General features: G+C 42.1%; 1 protein-coding gene across 1 annotated transcript; it reads right to left on the bottom strand.

Moving 5' to 3' along the window:
- Positions 1 to 611: 611 nt before the first annotated feature.
- Positions 612 to 9,390, bottom strand: IFT52 (intraflagellar transport 52). The gene is made up of 13 exons (XM_040080356.2): positions 9,199 to 9,390; positions 8,244 to 8,331; positions 7,918 to 8,047; positions 6,964 to 7,039; positions 6,805 to 6,876; positions 6,355 to 6,481; positions 5,682 to 5,768; positions 5,335 to 5,403; positions 4,468 to 4,622; positions 3,362 to 3,449; positions 2,137 to 2,245; positions 1,497 to 1,642; positions 612 to 922 (listed from the first exon to the last, which is right to left on the bottom strand). The coding sequence occupies exons 1-13, from the start codon at positions 9,315 to 9,317 to the stop codon at positions 875 to 877; spliced, it is 1,314 nt and encodes a 437-aa protein (XP_039936290.1). The 5' UTR covers positions 9,318 to 9,390; the 3' UTR covers positions 612 to 874.
- Between the last annotated feature and the right edge of the window lie 150 nt (positions 9,391 to 9,540).

Raw genomic sequence — 9,540 nt, 5'->3', positions numbered from 1 at the left:
GATGTTGACAAATCTTTTCTTCTCACCACTGAGCTCCTTGGCTCTATTTTTGCTGTGCATTGAGCTTCGACATTTCACAGTCAATGAATTTATCCTGAATTTCCACTCCTGTGCATTACTGAAGTCACTACCTCAGGGAGTGGGCTAGATATCAAATAACTGGAAGCAAAAATATTCCTGAGTTTCTGTGCAGTATCACAGTTCCTCAGTAATGAACCGTTAAATCTTAAGGTTTTCATTCATGTGCCGTCCTCTTTTTAAAATTCTGTGGTTCCAGGCTGATATGAGGCAGCGATCTGCAACAATGTCTTTATTGCTTAATTTCAAATCCTCCCATCCCTTGGAAGAAATATTTTATTTCTACAGTAGCAAACTCACCTCTCCTTAGTTCTCTGGCAGAGAGACAAAAGGAGGCTGCCTCAGGGTGATAAATGTATTTTCAGCAGCGCCTGTTAAAATCACGGCTCTATTTTTTGTCCTCAGTTCACAAACCAAAATAACAACCCTTGTGACAGTGCAATTAAGGATTTCATGTACACCAGGAGAACCAACAGTAAGACTCAACTATAAGAAAATAAATGCTGGAGCCAGAAAGAAGGACCGAAATCACATTTTCTTGGTATAATATTTTTTAATATATTAAAAAAATTACAGTCTCAATAAAGTAGAAAAATAAGAAATTCTTTGGAAAGTGCTTGTGAAATACAAGCAGTTCCCCAGAAGGCATTAATTATCTGATCTACCACACATAAATGATCCAAGTATCCAGTGAACTACTGACACAGTCCCAACCAATACACTGAAAGAGAGGCTTTAAAAATGGAAAAATATATTTTTCATAGAAGGTCTATCTCAAACTGGGGAAAGCCAGGTCTTAGGTACCACTCTGGAATCCAGCTTCACTTGGGTCAGTATCGTGTTCCTTAAGTGAGGAAAGAGGAAGCAGAAAAAAAAAAAAAAAAAAAGAAGAAAAAAGTTTTAACAACCGGGTAGAACTGTAATATTTTTGGCTTAACTAGATTACATGTGAAACAGGCAATTCTTGTTAGCACAAACTGCTGCTCTCCCAATATGCTCCAAACACACTTTGAAGCATCAAATCTGCTATGAAGAACTCTTTCAGCACAGGTGCAGTGCAGTGCAGCTCCTGAGGAACAGTGCTGGTGTCACCTCTGTGCTGCAGCACTGGCCAGAGCTGTGAACACTCCTGAGAACTCCCTGCTCTCACTCAGGCACCAGCAATGAACTAGATTTAGCTGCAATTACAAACTTGCATGTACTAATCCCCCAATTAAAATAAATGAGAGACTTAATAAATTGAGCACTACATGTTTTCTGGAGATTAACAGTCATAAATACTCTGCACTGGTCTCGTTTATTGCACAGCTGATGTCTTACATCACCTCTTGCCTGTGGTAAGTGTAGCTGCTACAATGACACACCACCCTCACTGCTGCTACTACCAACTACTCCCTCGTAATTGTTATTAAAAATACCTGATTCAGTTTCTTAAACTCAACCACTTGGAAGAAGATGTGCTCCAGGATATATTTGGCATCTTGCTTGTCCTTTGGGAGTTCACTCGTCACTCCCAGGATATCGCCGCATTTCCGCACATAAAACTCCAGGTCGTCGTCAGTGCCTAAACAAGCGCCCAGGGAAGGAGGCAGGTGAGTATCACACACATCTGGAGCAGCTGGCCAAAAACCTGCTCTCAATCTCCATTTCATTGGCATCCTGGGAGGTTCAGTCCCATAACCAAGCTCAGTGGACTAGCCATGATGTATTCCTGCAGCCAGTACCTGCTCACCTTCTTTGGGTGTTTAGAATAATCTTAACATTCTAACTTCAAAGCATAAAAAAGGTGTGAAATTCATCAGCAAGACTACACAAAGCAATTTATGAGCAATATAGGAAACAGCAGGCAGGGGCAAGATAAAATGTCACGTAACAGACAAAATATAATGTCATGGTACGTAAAATCACGCTATCAAATTCCAAAGGCTTTAATTTTCTTAGAACAGAGTAAGAGCAGTAGATTTTCCCAAATAAGGTCCATGATGTAAAATTAAATATAATTTTCCTCTAAATAATTGGACTTTTAATATAAATGTGTAAGCAACCTGCTCCACTTACATTTGTTTGTGATCTCTGCAAGACGTGCTTTCTCAGAGGAAAAAGTTTCATCCAAGTCAAACAGTTCCAAAGCAGGAGGAGGCAATTCTCTGAAAGCAGGTGGAAAAACCTTGACGAGAAAAAACAGTATGGTTGATTGCCATATATTTTTCTTACACTTTACAGATCTCTAAGACAACAGTTTTGAACTTATACTGGACTTGAAGAAACCCTTTAAAAAGTCAAAAGCAATTCCAAAGCCACCAAAGGAGCACCATTTGAAAATCCCATTTTTATGCTGTAAAAATAACTGAATATTTGAAAAGAGTTTAGTCACATGTATGCCAGAATTATCACCCAGCATCACAACTAGACATTCCTATTTGCAGTTTCAGTTTTGCTCCACGAGACCCAATGGCTTAGAGCTGAGGAACTCAATTGTCCGTAACAGCTCACCCTGAAAACATATTTACAATAATTCTGGCCAGAGTATTTTCCATTTTGTGCAGGCACCATTTACGTCACAAGTTGGACACTGGGTTTTCAAAAAGCAGTGAATGAGACACCACTTTCAGTTGCACTCCTGCAGCTCTAAATGATCCCAGCAGCACTTTCTCAGTGGCCAGGGTAAAGAAAGTTGGAACCGTGATGGCAAAATTCAGATATTCCTGCCTTTTGAAATGAGTTTGAGACCCCCATAGCTCATGTTGCTGCTGTCAGCCCCAACATTGCTGGTGGCAGTTTCACCAGCTCCTGCTGTACAAGAGCAATGCTCCACTTTCTGCTTCCCCTGAGGATGTGGGAGCTGGAGGCAGAGCAGCACAGACTGGCAGCAGTACTTACACCACCACTGCTTTCTGAAATACCACATCCTCTTCTCACAGGGAGGGTTGAGCCAGCACCTCACAGCACTAGGAACAGCTACTCAGTCAAGGCTTATATTACAAGGATTCTGTTTTGGTAGCACACACACAATGCTTTGAAGCTCTTTGAATAAATTAGAAGTGTAAATAAGCGCTCTTTCCTAAAAGATGGTCCCCCCAGTGTAGTCAGCTCCCGAGTGATTAATTATTACTACAGCATTTCTCACTACTTCATTTACAGAACTATGGAAATGACACACAGAGGTTTTGCATGGAACAAATGAAATGGAGACTCATTAAGGCTAGGATAGACATCCAAGATTATCATGTCCAACCTTCACGGAGAAGGGTTCTCCCTGTACTGCACAAGCAAGATTACTCACAGCTGGCTGAAGGACAGGTAGTGGAGTCTCAAATTCAGGCTGAATGAGTTGGAGGGGTTCATGTTGCACATTCAGTTCTTCATAAGCTCTGCAGCACAGAAAAACTCAAAGTATGAGGGAAAAAATGATAACACATCTATTTCCACAAGCAGGCTATAGAGACGGATTTTTGTGAACACACCACCATCAAAGTTTTGCACTGTAACAGCACAAAAAAAATGAAATGTCTATTTTATAAAGGCCTCAGAGAACTACAGATCAGTAATAACTAACTTCTACAGTGAGAAAATGAAAGTTGTCTCAGAGGAAGATAATGATAGGTGGATATATAAGATGATTAAAAAAAATCACAGCTCAATTCTACTATCAACTTTCAGCAGGATGAATGCAGATGAAGGAAAAGTGATCACAGCACAACACTAGCAGAACAGGGATTTCAAAAAAGTTTGTAAGGAAGTCAATAACCAAAAGTAATTTTCTAAAAAGACATTTTTTTATGGGGTCAGAAGGGAGATCCTCCTGTGAATTCACAACTAGTGAAAATATAAGAAATATGGAGTAAGAAGAAAGAGTGTCCCCAGCAGAGTGGAGTTTCATGGATTCTGTGTTAAGCTGCCACTACACAATGTGTGCAGACAGGATCTGGGGAACAGGGGAGTTATGATGGACAAAGCTGATAGTGATACAAACTGGTAAAAGTGAGCAGCTGATAAACCTTAAAACATAATTATTGGGAAATGCAAAGGTGACTGCAATGCAGTTTTCAGTAAATGCCAAGCAATTCAAAAGTGGAAAAACGAGCAACCCTCAGCTATCACTCCAGAAAGTGCCCAACTTCACTGCAGACATTTCTCAAAATATCAGATCGATGAGTCTCATGTAGTCAGAAAAATAAAAAAGGAGAAAAGAAGGCCAGAAACTACATCTAAGACAAGCAAGAGAACACATCATTGCCACACTGTACAAATCTATCTCCTGGTGTACCCATTTTAAAAGTGCTGCCTACAGTTCAGTCCTTCCTGCTCTTAAGGAGACACAGTTAAGCACAAACAGAAAATGCAGAACACCAAATGGAATAAATACATAAGAAAATTACAGCCGCTGACTTGATAACTGAAGGGAGGCCAGTTGTGTCCAGCTGATAAAGGGATGTATCAAACAGCTTTGTGAAGTCTCTTGGGTTCTCATCTCCTTCCTGCAGGCAGACCTGCAGCTGCTCGGAGAGCGCGGCTATGTCTGGGAGCATGGTGTAGTCTGAAATCTGGACACACAGATACACACCCCTGTCATCTGAAACGGCCAAGCCATTCCCACAGCCTCTTTCTACCTTATATTTCACCTAAAATCTCACTTAGAAATAATTATTTCATTCTTTATAAGGTATGGCCCTTTGCAGTGATGCTCACTAGCTCAGTAACTGTGTCCTCTCAGCTGTAAAGCTCCCCAACACATGGATGTTTTATTTGGGTTTCTGTTAATTCTTTAAAACAGACAGCTTACTAAACAACTGTGCTAAACCGTTGTTTTATGCACACAAAGTATACAACCTTATCACATAAAGATATCTCCAAATAAAAACAGCATTTTCATACAACTAAAACTGACACACAGGTTGATCCCTGCTCACATACAGAAAATCTGCCTTTAATTCCTGCACATTCCTCTTGTCTGAGGGCTCAGAGTGAAGTGCAAACTCATTACATTGGAGCAGTCCATCTCATAAACACGGGTAAATGGGAAAGAGACTTTCACAAATTATATCTGATAATGAATAGCAATCCAAGGCTGAGTGGTACCATTAATTTTTACACCTGAGCCATCTGTCTACTCAATCCTAGGCCATTAATAAAGGTTCTGCAACAAAAGCAGCACAAATCTTGCTGTTAACCACTCTGTGCTAAACACATGGTGTGCCAAGACCTGTCCTGCCAGACCCCACTGCTCTTTACCTCCTCGTGATGGCTCTCTCTTACCTCGGGGTCCTCCATATCCATGTGGTTTAAGTGGATATCTGATGTTGTGAGCCACTGGAAAAGCACATCCTGGGGAAGGACAAAACTCAATTACTTTCAGGAGTAATTTCATACTATGCTAAACTATTTGCATTAAATCTATTAAATAACATACCATGAAAAAGATTAAAAATAAGATAATAAATCAGAGAATATCTGTTAGTATTGGCTTAGAATCCCCATACTCAATCCATTTCATAGCTGTCTTGCTCTAAAATGAAGCCTGGAGTGCTTTGCAAATGTTGTGAAGATACAACAGGGTGTTTTTAAAGAAAAACAAAAATAACTCCTAAAAACCTCCAACTTACCATGATCTTACCATTTTCTTCTTTATCTAAATATTGGTCACTGAACATGTGGGAAGATCCCAGCGCTGCCATCTTTCCACCTTTACTCTGTCAACAAAGAATACAAAATAGCAAAAATTCCTACCAGAGCACAGTTTTAGAGGCAACTGTTATTGCCATTGCATTACACGCCTGCAGAGTAAAAAACTGTGTTAACTTGTTCACATTCATTAACAATATCAATCCTGGGCTTGTAACTCTTTACTACTACATTTCTGAATTTATTTTTATAAATTAACAGGGCTGGATGAGTAAGACAACATATGAAAAATCGACTGGTTCCAAGGTGAGAGGCCTCTTGTTTAATTCACTATGCTGTATTTACAAAGCTAAGGATAATATTATTTAATAAATTATTACTAAATCAGCAGAAAAAAAAAACCCCAAAACTTTAAAAGAACTAAAGACATCCACCAGTCAACCAAAAAATATGCAATCTTTGCTGACCACCTCATTAATTCTCCTCCGAACCCCCTGGGAAGAACTTTACCATAAAGTCAGGAGTCACTGGGCTCATCTGGAGTTTGCAGATGCATCAAAAACTGAGGTGGGTTTGTAAGTATCCCCCAAAGATCCACTCACAATTTTTGGGTGGGGCAGGGGGAATGCAGGGAGTGCCCCAGGCAGCTCATACCTCATGCTGATAGAAAGCCAGGATAGGCCTGTTGAGCGGGAAGCACACGGACCCTGTGGACAGAATTGCCACTGCTGGCTTCATCACGTTCAGCGTGGCTCCAAAAGGGTAAACAAAGGTGAGAGCTCTGCAGGAAATACAGAAATTCCATAAGCACCTGCACGCACCAGGCAGGCTGGACGGATTCACAGAACTCAAACTGAAACCCATAGACTAGAGGCAAAAAAGATCTGGTCATGAGAACGGTAATTCCTTTCCAAACCTATCCCCCCTGCTCCTTCAGCAGTTACCAAGCTCTACTAAACAGATTCTCCTCTGCAGATATAAGAACGTAAGAAATGCATTAGAAAACCTCACCATAAGCACAGTGTACTGCTGCTAAACCCAGCCCTGCCAGTTCTGAGGTGTTCTACATATTTCCACACCAGTTTCCTCAGAGAAAACACTCACTGTGAGTCATGGCCCCTTCCATCTTCATCTGTTGTCTCAAGCACTGTTTTCTTTGCAGCTTCACTGATTCCTCTACGAGATATTGAAAAACAAACCTTACTGAAAACAATCCAGATTACGAGAGCTTACCGGGAAGATTCACAAACCCCAAATATTTACCTGTTTAAAACTCCATCAGAGATTAGAGCTTCTTTTGGGTGGTGGTACTTGCAATACACATTTCGTACTACAGCATCTTGAAATAAGCAAAAAGTACAGAAATTTACATTTAGCTGATCAGTGTGTTAGACTTAGCAAAGGAAAATTAGTTTAGCTCTTGGATTCCCTAGGTGTTTGCTTCTAACACCACAAAGCTGGCACTTAGCAACCAAAAGAACTGAAATCAGCCTTTATGACTGCTTCCTTTTGGATGGAATAGATTTGAGATACAAATATATTTGCAAATTCAAATAAAGATACAAAAATTTAAGCACATCGCCATCTTCTGCAAAGCAAAAGAGACAAAAAGATGATCCAGTCAAAACAGCCTGTATCAACTTTTACAACTCAATTTTTTAAAACATTTTCCAAACACTTGATTAGTTGAATCCTATTGATGCAAAAAAGGCATAGGCTAGAAAAGCCACCAAAGACCCCGTATATTTTATGTACACTGAGACTCACTTGCCTTGGGTTGTTGGGGTTTTTTTCCATATTGGTAGCACAAAAGTAATGAATGACATTTTATGGGTCTGCTAAAGAAAAGTACCACTTCTTATTCAGGGTGAGCCTTAAGTGAGTCAATCCTTTAAAATGTGTGGAAAATGTTTTAAATTAAGGGCTTTTTAATCAAGAAATTTCCCTAGAATTTTTTTTTTTTTTTTAGTAAATTAAAACTAATAACTACAGCAAGGGAATGGAAATGGCTAAGTTGACTGTGTACTCTATCTATGGAAAGCCTTTGCTGTGCTCCAATATCACCATGTATGTGGAGATTTAAAGAAAAAAAAAAATCTTTTCACTCAAAAGATACTTTGTGAGAAAGAACTGCTTGGCTTGCATCCACAAAGGCTAAAGCTGCTCTTTCAATTTTGCGGCAAATGGATGACTAAAGGTAGCAGTGAGCCCCATTACCATTATTGAAAATGATCCCATACTCTTCTAACAAAAAGTTAATGTTTGTGCCATTCCGGGACTCTCCACCTTCTCTCAGCATCACCAGGATGGCCCCACCATCCTCCAGGAATTTCTTCAGAACGGAAAACTAGAAATCAACAAAGATCCAGGAAAACAAACAAACAAACATGAGAAGTTACATACAAAACTGCAGGTTTTGTTCAAATTCTAATTTATATTAATTCATTTAAAACAGCATTACAGCAAAGTCCTCCGCCTTGTTCTTTTCTACTTAAACAAATTCTAAAACATAATTAACTTGAAAACAATTATTGACTTCTTACCTCATCAGCACTGAACTTCTCTCTTGGTCCTGCTGTAATCCACAATTTCACCCCGAACAGTCTCTCAGACGTGATCTCATCTTTTAAGCTATGAATAGGTTATTAAAGACACACATTATTCTTGGATATAGTCCCGAACCACAACTTTTTCCTTTCTTTTTTTTTATAAAGGGCTGGCAAATGAACACAAAGCAAATCACTTCTGTCACTTTGCATCCTTTTATCTGGGTTTAAAGCTGCCAACTTGAGCAAAAAAAAATCCTCACAAATGTCAACCAGCTAAATAGTAATGCTCCTACGACAAGGCACTGTGGCAGATCCAGAACTGCTGCAAGCTGTCACAGCTGCTATTAAACTTTGCACCTGAGGAGCTTCCCATCATTTTTCTTTTTTCTTCTTTTTGGTCTGGCCACATTTCATGGAATAATTTGAGGTGGAAGGCACTCACTGGGATCACGGAGCCCAGCCCTGTCCCTGCACAGACACCCCAACAACCCCACCCTGGGCATCCCTGGCAGCGCTGTCCAAAGGCTCCTGGAGCTCTGGCAGCCTCGGGGCCGTGCCCATTCCCTGGGGAGCCTGGGCACTGCCAGCACCCTCTGGGGAAGAACCTTTCCCTGATATCCTCTCCCAAACAGCTCAACGCTGTGCCATTTTCCAGCGGTCAGGTAAACAGTACTATCAACAAAACCCCTGTTTTCTTTTTGTCCCAAACTCCAAATCACAAACCTGCAGGAGGAGCTTCATCCTTACCCCTTACACTCCATCTCCTCCACAGGTGAGCCTTAGCTCCCACGAACCGCATCCCGCGGCAGGAGAAGATGCAACAGGGCGCAATCAACGCGAGAGAGCGACCTCAGCTCTCGAGATCCATCCCCAAAGGCCACTCGTGTACCCAACGCGGACCGCACACACCCCCGCCGGGGCTCTCGGTGCCCCGAGAGCCGCCCCTCACCTCTGCACCTTCCAGCTGCCGCGCAGCCTCTTCCGCAGGGCCTTGTAGCCGCCGGCCGGCGTGAAGCTCTCGCCCTTGGAGGCGTTGAACGCTATGGCATTGCGCGGGCCGCTCTCCATAGGCTCCCCCGGGGCCGCCGGAGGGCTGTGGGGAGCAGCGGGCCAGTGCCAGCGCCCCGGCCGCCCGCGGGTCCCCGGCGCGTCCCCGCCCTGCCGCCGTCACCACGCGCGCCCCAGCAACGCTCCGGCCGGGCGCATGCGCGGGGGGGTGTGTCCGCCTCCCCCCCCAGTGCAGAGGTCGCCGCAGTGGTTCGCTCCACAATCCGCCAGGGAAAGGGGCGGG

Source organism: Hirundo rustica, chromosome 16 (assembly GCF_015227805.2).
Source record: "Hirundo rustica isolate bHirRus1 chromosome 16, bHirRus1.pri.v3, whole genome shotgun sequence".
In the NCBI taxonomy this organism is placed as follows: domain Eukaryota; kingdom Metazoa; phylum Chordata; class Aves; order Passeriformes; family Hirundinidae; genus Hirundo; species Hirundo rustica.
The sequence above is the reverse complement of the archived record's forward strand: the minus strand, read 5'-3'. Positions and strand labels throughout refer to the sequence as shown.

Coding starts and splice junctions, on each gene's coding strand:
- IFT52 (XM_040080356.2), bottom strand. CDS start 9,317: ATGGAGAGCGGCCCGCGCAATGCCATAGCGTTCAACGCCTCCAAGGGC. Junction 8,048..8,243: donor AGAAGTTCAGTGCTGATGAG/GTAAGAAGTCAA, acceptor GTTGATTTCTAG/TTTTCCGTTCTGAAGAAATT. Junction 6,482..6,804: donor GGAAGGGGCCATGACTCACA/GTGAGTGTTTTC, acceptor TATTTCCTGCAG/AGCTCTCACCTTTGTTTACC.